This window comes from Anolis sagrei, chromosome 6 (genome assembly GCF_037176765.1).
Source record: "Anolis sagrei isolate rAnoSag1 chromosome 6, rAnoSag1.mat, whole genome shotgun sequence".
Lineage (NCBI taxonomy): Eukaryota > Metazoa > Chordata > Lepidosauria > Squamata > Dactyloidae > Anolis > Anolis sagrei.
In genome coordinates this window covers 101,852,613-101,867,756 of record NC_090026.1, presented here as the reverse complement: position 1 = coordinate 101,867,756, position 15,144 = coordinate 101,852,613, and the positions used below count along the sequence as shown (strand labels likewise).

General features: G+C 41.3%; 1 protein-coding gene across 2 annotated transcripts; it reads right to left on the bottom strand.

Moving 5' to 3' along the window:
* Nucleotides 1-538: 538 nt before the first annotated feature.
* TFPI2 (tissue factor pathway inhibitor 2) lies at nucleotides 539-11,156 on the bottom strand. Of its 2 annotated transcripts, none has more exons than XM_060782251.2 (5): nucleotides 10,844-11,156; nucleotides 9,091-9,270; nucleotides 6,454-6,633; nucleotides 3,286-3,459; nucleotides 539-2,410 (listed from the first exon to the last, which is right to left on the bottom strand). In XM_060782251.2, exons 1-5 carry the CDS (start codon nucleotides 10,938-10,940, stop codon nucleotides 2,364-2,366), a joined length of 678 nt encoding a protein of 225 aa, XP_060638234.2. In that variant the 5' UTR covers nucleotides 10,941-11,156; the 3' UTR covers nucleotides 539-2,363. The 2 variants fall into 2 exon arrangements, with proteins under 2 accessions (XP_060638234.2, XP_060638232.2); XM_060782249.2 differs by having other exon boundaries at nucleotides 539-2,413; nucleotides 10,844-11,155.
* Between the last annotated feature and the right edge of the window lie 3,988 nt (nucleotides 11,157-15,144).

Below are 15,144 nucleotides of genomic sequence, written 5' to 3'. Positions count from 1 at the left end.
CATTGGTCTGTGTGTTTTTGTACTTTTTATTACTTTGGGCTACTGGTGTTGGGTCACGCTGCTGCTAATAAGCTACTCTACTGTATTTATTAGGAGGGTCTTTTGTTGATAAGCCCACTCGCCCAACATGCTTCCCTTTAATCATGGCACAGGGCAACTCTGGCACATGTCATTTATTTAATCATATAATAATTTGATTGTATAGGGGCCATACAAAGACTTTTGATCTGAACTTGATTACTTGCAGCCCTATGTTTTAGTGCCCATTGCCTCTTTCAACAGATTCATCGATTGGAATGAAGAGACATCACATATATAATGCAGCCACTCAGTGCAAGAACTGTCCAATTGCAGGGAGATCTAAGAATAACAGAAAATATTGTCAACCTTTGGTTCTTCACATGTTTTAGATTTTATTTCCCAGAACAAAGCCAATGGCGCGGACAGTTCTGTGCCCAAAACATTGTGAGGAGAAATGACTGAGAACCACAGCTCTAAATAATAATGTGGTATATGTTAGGACAAAAAAAAAGCACAATTACAGAACCAGATTATTTTATTAATATTTACTTCCACTTAAAACACAGTGATTTTACACATTCCTACGGGATTACAATACTACCAGACCCACATGCAAAGAAAACGAGGACATGGAATCTGGGGAAAAGTCAATAAGGGATGAAAGTAAGTAATTTTCTCTTTACACAAGAAGGGGAAAACCCCAGTAAATATTAAGAAGTTAATAAAATAAACCAGAAATGCAGTTTGTAAGTGGTAATGGTGGTTGCTTCAAAGAAAGGAAAGGAACCTCAAATATTTAATAAATTCCAATTTGCAGTGTTTCCAGCTTACAAATAGTTTTCTGCCTGAAATTCTCCATTGTAACTGTCACATAGAAATGTACTCAGTCATGATAATAACCTGTGGCTTTATAGTGAATAATGTCAAAATGGTAATACTGAAAAATAATGCCACAGTAAACAACATCAAAAAATAACCCCTTAAGCAGCTAATCAGTTTTCTTTTTTAAATAAGTAAAACAGTCAAGTATATTGCTCATTTCTCCCTGTTGACAGCAAATATTACAATTTTGTATGAACACTGAAAATCTTGACCAATTCTGATTTGGTCCCTTAGAAGGTTTGCACACACTTTGAGATTATCAAATGGTGTTTGTCATTTAGGTGTTTCTCTCATGTCTGTTCTTTAAGGCATCTTCTCCAATCCAGTGCTTTCCAGATGTGTAGGTGATAGATCATGGCAGGGGAATTAATATCACTTAGTACAGTTTTCTTGTAAACAATTATGCATTCATTTCTTATATGAGAATGAGCCAAAAACAACTAACAATGTTCTGCTATACAAAAAAGACAAGATGCCATATGTCTTGACATATTTTTGGGATGGTTAAACCCTTCCTCCCAAGATGGGAGAACAATCGCTATGCAACCATGCAAAGAAAATGATTAAACAAATTAATTTACTTTTATATTTTTAAAACTTGAGACAATTAATATTAATAAGAACAAGAAACTTTCAAAAGCTGGGAGTTTCTACATCCAATGCCCATGAACTATCACTGAGCTACGATTTATGCCTATCACTTTTTAGAGGAGTGATTTTTGGATTAAAGCTTCCAGAACCGACTATGCTAGACTGGGGGATTCTAGGGGTTACTGTCCCAACATAATATTTCCAAACTCTGGGTCCATCCCTATCAATATGATAGGTGGTAGGACCACATAAACAGTCATTAGAAAAGTTCACCAAACATATTAACTAAGCGGTTAAGAAAAATGTTTGTGTTCTGCAGATGTATTGAGTCTATTTCATGAGAGCCAGACACCTAGGTGAAGGTTAGTTTGATGTGTTGTCAAAGGCTTTCATGGCCAGAATCACTGGGTTGCTGTGAGCTTTCCAGCCGTATGGCCATGTTCCAGAAGCATTGTCTCCTGAAGTTTCGCCCACATCTATGGCGGGCATCCTCAGAGGTTGTAAGGTCTGTTGGAAACTAGGCAACTGAGGTTTATATATTTGTGGAATGTCCAGGGTGGAAGAAAGAACTCTTGTCTGCTTAAGGCAAGTGTGAATGTTGCAGTTGGCCACCTTGAAAGTTAGTTTGTTTCTCCTAGCAGAACATCTTGTGCTGCCCATAGGTCTCAATCCAGAAAGGTTGATTGTCTACAATTTGACCTTGGTAGACCGTGGCATCTTTGGTTTGTTACAGTTCAAAAAATGCTCCTCTACAGTATGATAAAAATGTTTAGCAGCAACAGATAACAGTAACATCAGAAAACATTCCCAGTAACTTAAAACAGTGCCTTCAGTCTACTGACTTCTTCATTTGGAGCAACTTCATTGTCTTATGTGCTGGGTTTTATTCGTCTCAAAAAACTTGGTTTCCTTCTCTCTGCTGAGGAAAGAACAGAAATAGAATCACAATCAAAGATTAATATTGTTGCTTTATCCAAAGACGGTGACAGTGAGATGATCCCACCTAGCAACTAAACCAATCCTTCACATTTGTGGATTGAACCTGTGTGGATTTAATTAATATGTTATTTTCAACAGAAGTTGACCATATAATTGTGTTAGAGGACTTAGGCCCCTTCTACACAGTGGTATAAAATCCAGATTATCTGCTTTGAACTTGCTTATATGGCAGTGTAAACTTAGATAATCCAGTTCAAAGAAGATAATGTGGATTATCTGCCTTGATTTTCTGGATTATATAGCAGTGTAGAAGGGCCCTTAGAGATTTCTACAGGTCTTCTCCTGAGTTAAAAAAACAATGGTTTTTTTTACTCATGTCCCCCCCCTCCCCAATTTTTGTCCTGTGCTCCTACACCCTGTAAAGTAGAGAGCCTGTTATATCTTTATTCATTACTCTCCAGCCTCAACATCAAGACATCAATACATATGAATGAATTACTGCATCTCATGTACTTTCATGCAACCTCAAAAACAACTTTTTTTTTTACTGAGTCAGTTTTCAGAGCAATTTACAGTATAAAACAAAACAAGAGGGTCTGGGGTTTAAAAGCATTTGTTTTCCTCAACCTAAAGGAATAGTTCTTCCCCCGCCCCACATATGTAGATTAATTTTGGTTTTAGTTCTTGAAGCCACAATTAATGCCAGTATTTTTAGTAATCCAGACCAAATAGTAAATAAACCTGTTTATGAACCTCTGCAATTGAGCAACAGAGCAACAAGTACCTGTAACTCATCACAGTAAAAAAGAAAGAAAGAAAGAAAGAAAGAAAGAAAGAAAGAAAGACCCCTACCTTTTTTGCAGACCTTGAGGCAGGCTTTCTGAGTCCGAAAGTTGTTATTATTTCCACCACATCCTGTGTAAGTGAATTCCTCGCAGGCTTTTGTCTTCGTATTGTAGTAAAAACGAGGCTCTGAAGCTGAACACACTCCTTTATCTTTTGGGCTGTAGCAAAAGGATGGGGCAGCTTCAAACAGAAAAAAAGGAGAAAATAGACACAGGTCAGATTTCAACTGTGAATTGTAATGAATCCAAGAACTCTCCATACAAGGAGAGGTTTTTTTTTTTTGTCATTTTTTAAAATATATATATATATGGTTTTTTTAAAGGGTTTTTAAATACATATTTACATTTTGATTCTTCCTGTCTAATGTGCTTGGGCCTTATATAGCATCTTAACACTGGCATCTCCTCCCCTGCTCTCAACAAAGAAGAAACCATTGGCATGCATTATGTTTTTATTTGCCAAAGGCAGGCAACCTGGCACTTCTCAGATTTCCTGGACTTAGGACATGCCATTGGTCATGCTGGATGAGAATTATGACAGTGTTTGGAAAACACCTGGACCACATTCACGCTAGAATTATAATATTTATTAACACAGGTTAGCTCAGACATAGGCAAAATTCATCCCTACAGGTGTTTTGGACTTCAGCTTCCACAATTCCTGACATCCGGTAGGCTGTTAGGAATTGTGGGAGTTAAAGTTCAAGATACCTGGTGGGCCAAAGTTTGCCCATGCCTGAGTTAGCTGCTATGGTTCTGTCCTATGGAATCCTGAGACTATAATGTTTAAAGTGGAATAATAGCACAAGTCCTTGGAAGGAAGCAGATTGCCAGAAGAAGGAACTGAGTTGTTAATTCACCTCTTTTAAGGAACACATCTACAGTGTAGAATTAAAACAACTGGACATTGCTTTAATTGCCATGACTCAATGTTATGGATGTAGGGGAGTTGTAGTTTTACAAGGTCTTAAACCTTATATATCAAAGAGTGCTGGTGCCTCACCAAAGTACAAATTCTATAACATTGAGCCAAGGCAGTTAAAGTGGCGGCAAACTGCATTAATTCTACAATATAGAGCTAGCCAAGTTTCTTCTTAATACAAATGCATTTTTCATCCTCCAAGTACAGAGAAGGGTGTGCATGAGATGGCAAGGCAACCTTACTCACTCCCTCATAAATATTTTCTCCACATTAAGTATAGAATGATGACGCCTTTTTGGAAACATAAATCTGCTGAACTGCAATCGCAATGAACTAGGGATGTCAGCAGGCTACAGAATGTTTACTTGATTAATAATGTACTTTCTAATCCATAATTACAACAAAACTCAACCTTTGATTTCTCTCATCGGTGACACAGAAATCACACGAGATGTAATTCATCCTGTGAGGAGACTCCACCTCTCTACACACACATTGTTATGGTATTTCCCAATGAGCTAGGGCTGAAATATAGTATACACACATCCCAACTATATTTCAAGTATGATAAATAACCTGAAAATAGAACATGTAATCATCCTCAGAAGGTGGGACTTGGTGTACTCCCAAAGAGTTGAGATATTTCCAGATCGGCCAAAAAAAGCTGAAATATGGATGGCACGTTGCTAAAAACATCCCATTTGTCATAAATATCTTAAACTAGGGGAGATGCTTCTAATTATCAAAACTTAGAATATGATGTTTAAATCCTAATAGTAGCCAGCCAAGAGCAAATCACAAGTCGGATGAAACGGTGGACTGTGGAACCTCAATGTGTCCTTGAGTTCAGATCTGCTGGGTAGACACTTCTATGAGCTGTCAGAAGGACAGATTAATCCTGTCAAAAAGCCATATTCAAGTTATGCCATATACCAATCTGGCTAGCGTGAACTGCTACATTCCAACCTGGTCATGGAAATTAACCAAAGTTGGGGTGAGGCTATGATTCAGTTATTAGTGATATAGGTCATTAATAGCAAAGTTAGCACCTACCCTCAATAGAGTAACCTGTTACCCTTCCCATGCAGACTATTAATTTCCTTAGAAAACATGGAGCCTAACAAAAGGGGAAGGAGGGATGTGATTTACAAGTTCAGTTATTCAAAGCTGACACTACTAAAGAGGAAAATGTCCTTTTTCCTACAGGAAAACATTTTCAACCTACATAGGGAAGACACACTATTAGCTCCCCCCCCCCCCACACACACACCAAAATTTAAATTACAACCCCCAAATACCCCAGACAGTATGGACCATGCTTTGCTGCAGGTTCTGATACAGACTAAAGGATTCTGGAAGTTGTAGTTCAAAAAAGTAAGTTTGAGATAACAGAAAGGAAAGCTATGTTTGGAAGGTTGGGTTTGGTTGTAATCCAGGCACAGGCAAATTAAGGTTTGGGGGCTGGATGCGCCCCCCTGGGCACTTCAGGCCCTCTTCATTTTCCCTGTACTCTTGTCATAAGGACACTGTGGCCCGCCGCATCCTTATGCAAAAAGGTTGGGGAGGAATGCACATAGCAGCTGAGAGCCCTCTGGAGTGCTCTCAGCCTATGCGATTCTCACCCTCCTCCCGGCATAAGGAGGGTGAGAATAGTCCTGTCCTTATGGTGGGAGGATAGTTTGAGGAAGGTATACAGCAGCTGTGAGCCCCCCAGAGTGCTCTTGGATGTTGCTTGTCTTGCCCTCCTCCCGGCATAATGCTTGGAGGACAGCCCAAAGATCAAAGGAGGAGAATCAGGGCAGTCACCTCATGTCTCGTTTTCCACCCGGCATAAGGATGGGGTGAGCAGGCCCATCCTTATGCCAGGAGGGTAACCTGAGAATGACCAGGGCCCTGCCCCACCCCCTCCTGCCCCCCCCCCCCCCCCACTCTCCCAGTTCCTCTCCCTCCCGGGTCCATCTCACTCAGAGTGTGCCCGGCTGCTCTCCCGGGCCAGCCCTCCCAGCCAAGACCCACAATGTGGCCCCAAGGCAAAAAAGTTTGCCCATGCCTGTTCTAATCTATACTCGGCCTATGATAATGATCTGAAAGTAAAGAAGGTGTTTTTTTAAAAATACTTTTCTCCTTGAATCCATTGCACAGCTACTCCAGTACCGGTATGGAAGAGTGTAGTGAGAAAGGATTGGGACTACCCATTCCTTCCCCACTTGTCAAACATGATCACTCTTTTTCCATCACTAAAACAATAATTACTTTTTATCGGCATGCAAGTGTCCATGCAGGATTCTTCATCATCAAACTGGTTTTCATTTCCAAGACATCCTCCATAGTAAAATTTCTCACAGCTCATTGACTGGAGGTTAAAGAAATATTTCCGTATTGAAGCTCTACAGATTCCTTCATCAGCTTCCAGCCTGCATATTTTAGGCACTTCTGAAATGAAAGCAATAAGAATACTACCATCAATCAAAGTAACCATCTAAATTAAACCACGCCTATGAGCCATTTCATCCTGAGAAGGAAAAGAGATATGCTTGATCAGACCAACAATCTATCTTGTCCACCTTCTCAGCATAGTTGTCTATGGGCAGCTTCAAAGTAGGACACAACTGGAAAAGTGACTTTTCTTAAGTTCCACTCTCAAAATTCCCCCAAATTCCCCCTGCTCTTGGCCATTACTAACGTTCTGTTATAGTCTCTACTGGCTCTCAATTCATTTCGGGTCTCAATTCAAGGTGCTAGCAATGGCAACTAAGAGGGCCTTCTCGGTTGTGACACCCCAATTTTATGAATCTTTGAAACCTGAGGGGAAAATTTTCTATTTTGATTTATGTATGGAAAGCTGAGATAATGTAGTTGCCTTCCACTATGTGTCAGACCTTCCAATGATGCTTTCTCAGTCTAATCATAACTTCTTTTTTCAACTTTTTCTCATAGGACTTCCATACCACCATTCCCCTTCTGTCTGCCATAATTCACTCTATATCCTAGGCATTTGGTTGTCTCCTTGGCTTCTTCAACTCTATAATCACTCTTCATGGGCTTTGCTGGATGAGAACAGTAGTGCATATTCCTCCCTTCTCAAATTCACAAGCACAGGATACATACTAATACCTAGTTACAAGAAGTTACTTAAAAAATAGTTCTCAGATCTGTGGGTTTTTTTAAAAAAAAGTCAGATCTCTAAAAATGAATATATTTGGTCATAATGATTAATATCATTCATGTTCTGATCTAATGGTTTGAATGAATTAATCATCGACACACCATAGTTCCAGTTACACAGTGATTCTCAACCTGTGGGTCCCCAGATGTTTTGGATTCAGCTTCCAGAAATCCTAACAGCTGGTAAACTGGCTGGGATTTCTGGGAGTTGTAGGCCAAAACACCTGGGGGCCCACAGGTTGAGAACCACTGAGTTACAACAACGTCAGGTAAAGAGTCCTATCGAAGAATGTGTTACTTTGAAGAAGTACCTTTTGGGTTTCAAACATGACATCTCACCTGTGTTTCCACATTTTGAGCCAACGAATCAACTGTATGCTTTAGTATGAACTTGAAAGAAACTACCCAAGGTGCCATTTCCTAATTCCAAAACAAAACTTCAGACTGAAACCCGAAGTGGATTCACCACCTCATTGACATAAGGGCCACCCACCATCTTTGTCCACCTTTGCACAGTTGAGGGTGCGGGGAGAATAACTCCACATAGACTTGGTCTAGAACTTCTCTCCTTTTGGTCTGCTAGATTCCCCTTCCTTCTAAGACATGTTTACATAAGTAGCATGCATAAGTGTGACATACATAGTACTGTCAGAACAATGGAATCCATAATTGTAGGATTCCGCTCACCACATCCTGCTTACATTAATAGATGTTGCCTTTGTTAGTAGTGAGGGTGACTTTAGTTTGGTCAACCAGATGTTGGGCTATAACCCCTATCATGCCTTACCCTTGGCTATGCTGGACACGTTTAATGAGACTTGCAGTGCAATCATATTGTGTCACATTTTACTCAGTTTCAGTAGGCTCTTGGTATCAGTTGGATTTTGGTTCCAAGATCCTATGTGGATACCAAAATTCATGTATGCTCAAATTCATTATATATAATGGCACAATAAAATGGTATCCAACAAAATGGTATCCATATATATATAGGATACCATTTTATTTTTAATATATTACATTAATAAATTTAATATATTTAGTATATTACATATATATATATATATATATATGTTTCATGTTTGAAACCCAAATATATATATATATATATATACACACACACACATACACACACACACACTAAAAACATGGTTTGACTATATATATATATATATATATATATATATATATATATATAGCCATAGGTGGTTGAATCTGTGGATATGGGGAGACAACTGTATTTGTGGTTTCACATAAGGCATCCAGCAATGTCCCCTTATTTTTCTTCTTTTCTTAGGAGACTATTCAGGATGGCAAAGCTACCACACATTAGGGGTGCAAAAGTTTATACAGCATAAGTGGATAACTGTGGCCCTCCAGATGTCATTGAACTACAACTCCCATCAGCCCTAGTCAGCATAAATAATGGCAAAGAAATCTGGCCGTTTGCCTCTAACAACATTTAAATTACCATTGTTGCCCAATTATATAGATTAAAGGATGTTTAGGAAATGCCATACATTGTTTAAAACAAGCTATTAATGTGAAAAGTGGCAGCAAAACGACTTCCCTTGTTGCCTGAAGAAAAGAATAGCTCTGCAGGACTGAAGATTTTGATCTGAGATTTGAATGTTCACTTTATTAAACTCCAAGATAACTGATCCAAGAATTTACCCAGGGCCATAACTTAGGCCAGATGACCTTTTCATCACAAGAGTGACTTACTTTTAATTGAGCTGCAACGTTTTGAGCATTCCTCCCAACTTAAGAAGTTGTTGTCATTCCCTTCGCAGCCTCCATAGGCAAACTCTTTGCAGGCTTGTGAGTATCTGTCATAGTACCACCTGGAAAATATTGCACGGCAGGGTCCTTCGACAGGTGGCTGCAGACAGATCTTTCTGCTGTCTGAAAAAAATGAAAGAGAGACAGATGGTTCAGGAACCTCTCTCGAAAGCAATGAGATAAAGAAGAGTTTGGGCAAAAAAAAAATGCTCTTATTGGAAACAGGAATAATTTTGACAACATCAATTGCTTTAAAGAAGCAGTTGGCCTCAAATCCATCAAGAACAACCATATGCTAAAACAAACACAAGAACAACTTTTTCATACTGCAATCAGAGCTGTGGAGTTTTGCTACTCTGGCTGGAGCTACACTGCCATATAATCCAGTTTCTAAATCCAAATTGTCTGCTTTGAAGTCAACTATATGTATGAGCCTACACTGCCATATAACCCAGTTCAAAGCGGATAATCTGGATTTGGAAACTGGATTATATGGCAGTGTAGGTGGGGTTTCTGATGCCTTCATCAATGTAAATACATGTTTAAAAGCAAAAACAACTTTACTCTAGGATTTTCATCATTTCCACATAATCAGACTTGAAAGAATGCAATATGCATGAAGCCCCCAAGTTACAAACAAGATAGGTTCTGTAGGTTTGTTCTTAAATTGAATTTGCATGTAAGTCAAAACAGGTGCGCACACAAAGGCTTTGGATAGCATAAGGAAGGGTTAACACCCCTGTGGTGTTCGTTTTGCTGTCTCTGCCCCTATTCAGAAGGTTTCACCTCAATTTCTGTCTTTGGAATAATTAGGTAAAGGTAAAGGTTTCCCCTGACAATAAGTCTAGTCATGTCCGAGTCTGGGGATTGCTGCTCATCTCCATTTCTAAGCTGAAGAGCTGGCATTGTTCGTAGACACCTTCAGGGTCATGTGGTCAGCATGACTGCATGGAGCGCAGAAGCGGTACCTATTAATCTACCCATATTTGCATATTTTCAAACTGCTAGGTTGGCAGAAACCGGGCCTAACAGCAGGAACTCACCCCACTCCCCAGATTTGAACCGCTGACCTTTTGGTCAGCAAGTTCAGCGGTTTAACCCACTGCACCACTAGAGGGCTGTGATAATTGGATTTTGAAAACATTGAGTTGTTGTGGAAACAACGTTTGGTGTGAAAGTTTCAGTGGAATTGTGGGCGTTCTAGTTTGGTGAGACACCAGTAGTCCTTAGCAGAGTAGACTAAAGATCTTGTGAAACCACATCTCCCTTGGTTCCATAGAGTAGAGCCTTGGCAATTCAAGTGGTGACAAACTGCATTCATTCTATGGTGTTGATTAGGCCTGAGCAAACTTGGGCTCTCCAGATGTTTTGGACTTCAACTCCCACCATTCCCAACAGCCTCAGGCCCTTTCCTTTCCCCCCTCAGCGGCTGAGGGGGGAAAGGAAGGGGCCTGAGGCTGTTGGGAATGGTGGGAGTTGAAGTCCAAAACACCTGGAGAGCCCAAGTTTGCTCAGGCATGTTCTGGAGGAACTCTAATTCTTGCTTCTCATAGTATTGAGCGTGGTGGTGTCCAACTTCATTCATTCTAAGGTGTCCATGCGCCCAGAGAAGCAAAGCAAAGCAAAGCAACAGAGGGGGGAAAAGCATCCTGTTTGGAAGATCCCGGCTAAAGCTGCCCCAACCCGGGTTAGTTACCTTCGGGCATCTTCTGGGCACAAACCAGCCCCAGAAGCATGAAGAAGCAAGCAGTCCGTGTCAAGCTCGGCAGGTGGGAAGAGGCCGTGGGCTCCATGGCGAGGCGAGGGATTTCGGAGGCGCAACGAAGGCCAGCGCGCTGCCTTCCCTTTATAAGCCGCCCAGGCGTTTCCTCCGCCTCCTTCTGGCTCGGATCCTAAGCCCGGGTTTCCCCGGGAGGAGAGGAGGGAAGGAGGGAGGGAGGGCCGCGATGGGGTGACTCAGGCCTCTTCTCGGGAAGGGCTTCTGCGCCTCCCGATGGGACTGCCAGCAGAAGGATCTCCTCTTGCGCACTTCATGCTTTGCGTCACCAAGCCCTGGGTGCATCTGATCATCAAGGAAGGGTTCACCAAAAGTCCCCAAAAGTTTAAAGCAGTGTTTCTTAACCTTCCTAATGCCGCGACCCCTTCATACAGTTCCTCATGTTGTGGTGAGCCCCAGCCACAAAATTATTTCCATTGCTACTTCAGTAATTTTGCTACTGTTATGAATCATAATGTAAATATCTGATATGTTGGATGTATTTTCATTCACTGGGCCAAATTTGGCACAAATACCCCATACTCTCAAATTTGACCAATGGTGGGGTTGTGTGGGGATTGATCTTGTCATTTGAGAGCTGTAGTTGCTGGGATTTATAGTTCACCTACAATCAGGGACGACTCAACCCATAACGCAAAGTAAGCATTTGCAGTATAGTTGATTTTGCCCAGGGGCGCTCTTGAGGCGCTCTTGGGGGGAAAATAGACCTTGACATATGCGAGTTGTAGTTACTGGGATGTATAGTTCACCTACAATCAAAGAGAATTCTGAACTCCACCAATGATGGAATTGAACCAAATATGGCACACAGAACTCCCATGACGAACAGAAAATATATATCAGTGATTAGTTGGGGAGGGGGGGCAAAATACTGTTTGCTTACCGTTGAAAATTACCCAGGGCCGCCTCTGCCTACAATCAAAGAGCATTCTGGATTCCACCAACGATGTAATTGAACCAAACCTGGCACACAGAATTCCCATGGCCAAAAGAAAATACTGGAAGGGTTTGGTGGGCACTGACCTTGAGTTTTGAAGTTGTACTTCACCTACATCCAGAGAGCACTGTAGACTCAAACAATGGTGGATGGGTACTCAATATGCCCAAACGTGAACACTGGTGGAGTTTTGGGAGAATAGACCTTGACATTTGGGAGTTGTAGTTGCTGAGATTTATAGTTCACCTACAATCAAAGAGTATTCTGAATTCCACCAACGATGGAATTGAACCAAACCTGGCACGCAGAACTCCCATGGCCAACAGAAAATACTGGAAGGGTTTGGTGGGCATTGACTTTGAGTTTTGGAGTTGTAGTTCACCTACATCCAGAGAGGGCGAAAGAGAAAAGCATGCCAAGAGGAAGGCGCATCAAGCCAACCCCGACCGAGACCGCCTTCCACCTGGAAACCAATGCCCTCACTGCGGAAGAAGATGCAGAGCAAGAATAGGGCTCCACAGCCACATACGGACCCACAAGAATATTGGAAGACAATCATCCTCGGAAAACGAGGGATCGCCTAAGAAGAAGAAAGACATCCAGAGAGCACTGTGGACTCAAACAATGGTGGATGGGTACTCAATAAGGTCGAAACGTGAACAATGGTGGAGTTTTGGGAGAATCAACCTTGACATTTGGGAGTTGTAGTTTCTGAGATTTATAGTTCATCTATAATCAAAGAGCATTCTGAACCCCACCAATGATGGAATTGAACCAAACTTGACACACAGAATTCCCATGACCAACAGAAAATACTGGAAGGGTTTGTGAGCATTGATCTTGAGTTTTGGAATTGTAGTTCATCTACATCCAGAGAGCACTGTAGACTCTAACAATGGTGGATGGGTACTCAATATGCCCAAACATGAACACTGGTGGAGTTTGGGGAGAATAGACCTTGACATTTGGGAGTTGAAGTTGCTGGGATTTATAGCTCACCGACAATCAAAACACATTCTGAACTCCACCAGTGATGGAATTGATTCACACTTGGCACAGAGAACTCCCATCACCATCAGAAAATACTGGGAGGGTTTGCTTGGCATTGACCTTGAGTTTTGGAGTCGCAGTTCACCAACATCCAGAGAGCACTGAGTACTCAAAAGAATGATAGATCTGGACCAAACTTGGAACAAGAGTTGTAGCATCATGTTAAAAATTGCTTAAATTGATTGAATGCAAAAAGGAGGGAAGTGAACAAGAAGGAAGAGATTGTTCAGCATAGAATCATAGAATCATATCATTGGAAAAGCCCTCGTGGGCCATTCAGTCCAACCTCCTGCCAAGAAGCAGAAAAATCGCATTCAAAGCACCCCTGACAGATGGCCATCCAGCCTTTGCTTAAACGCCTCCAAAGAAGGAGCCTCCACCACACTCCGGGACAGAGAGTTCCACTGCTGAACAGCTCTCAGAGTCAGGAAGTTCTTCCTAATGTTCAGGTGGAATCTCCTTTCCTGCATTTTGAAGCCATTGCTCTGCGTCCTAGTCTCCAGGGCAGCAGAAAACAAGCTTGCCCCCTCCTCCCTATGACTTCCCCTCACATATTTATACATGGCCCTCATAATGTCTACTCTCAGCCTTCTCTTCCTAAGACTAAACATTCCCAGCTCTTTAAGCTGCTTCTCACAAAGCTTGTTGTTCAGACCCTTGATCATTTTGGTTGGCCTCTTCTGGACACATTCCAGTTTGTCAACATCTCCCTTCAATTGTGGTGCTGAGAATTGGACACAGTATTCCAGGTGTTGTCTAACCAAGGCAGAATTGAGGGGTACCATGACTTCCCCAGATCTAGACATTATACTCCTATTTATGCAGGCCAAAATCCCATTGGCTTTTTTTTTGCCACCGTATGACATTGTTGGCTCATGTTTAACTTCTTGTACACAAGGATTCAAAGATCCTTTTCACACTTACTGCTCTCGAGCCAGGTGTCCCCCATCCTGTATCTTTGCATTTCATTTTTTTCTGCATCTATTCTTATATTCATTTATTCTTGTACTCTGTTACCAATTTTGTATAATGTCCTGACCATTGTTGAAGACAGGAGACTGAATTGGCTAAAATGTTGGAGCCACCCAAATAATTAGCTTCTTCCCCAATTCTTAGCCTTCCAGGAAAATTCTAAATCAGGTATGTTCTATATAAGGAAACAATGACCATTCCCCCCATTTCCTCAAATAGAGCTGATTTAATATGCCAGGTCTGAGCGAGAAATAAGGATGCTAGGTGAATAAGTTGTCTGCACTTCCCAGTTATGTGTCATTTAATACTGCAGGAGGAAGCACTACTTCATGAAAAGGATCATTAGCTAAAAATAAAGTTCCAAGTGTCTGTTCCCACTTCAAGAAAAAACAGGCAGTAGGATGTGATTAGGGGTGATACAATATCCTTTATTTTATTGCTTTAAGGAATTAGTGGTGACCCAGTGAAGGTCACAACAAAGAAGATATATCAGAACTTGGAAAATGTACTTTTTGGACTACAAATCTCAGAGTTTCATGGCCTTTCCAGCTTGGAGAGAATTATAATATAATATAATAATACTTTTTTGTATTCTGCCTTATTTCTCCAAGGGGACTCAGAGCGGATTCAAGCATACACAAACACAAAGACAAACATTCAATGCTTAGAAACAACCATAACACAAGATAAAGGCTTCTCCTTCCAGCTCTGAGGGGTGGTGCTCATCTCTGGCTTTTGGGGGTAGTGCTTATCTCCATTTCCATGCTGAAGAGCCTGTGTTGTCTGTAGACACCTCTAAGGCCATGTGACCGGCATGACTGCTTGGAGTACCATTACCTTCCCGCTGAGGCGGTGCCAATTTTTTTTTCCATGTGAGGAGCGACTTGAGAAACTGCGGTCCTGATTGATCTACTCACATTTGCATGTTTTTGAACTGCTAGGTTGGCAGAAGTTGGGGCTAACAGCGGGAGCTTACTCCATCCCACTGATTCAAACTGTCAACCTTCTGGTCAGCAAGTTCAGCAGCTCAGTGATTTAACCGATTGCACCCCCAAAGCTGTAGGCATACAAAATTACCATTTCCAAGTTCTGCACTCATCCAAGCAAGAGAAAGCGCTGTTCCAAGTACCTTTTATAGAAGGATTATTTGCTGTTTCTTTATGTCACGACTGCACTGTTTCTGATTTAAACTAATTTTCACATCTTGATTGATCTAGCAATGTAATGCCACTCCAATTTCACATTGTTAAAATAATTTTAA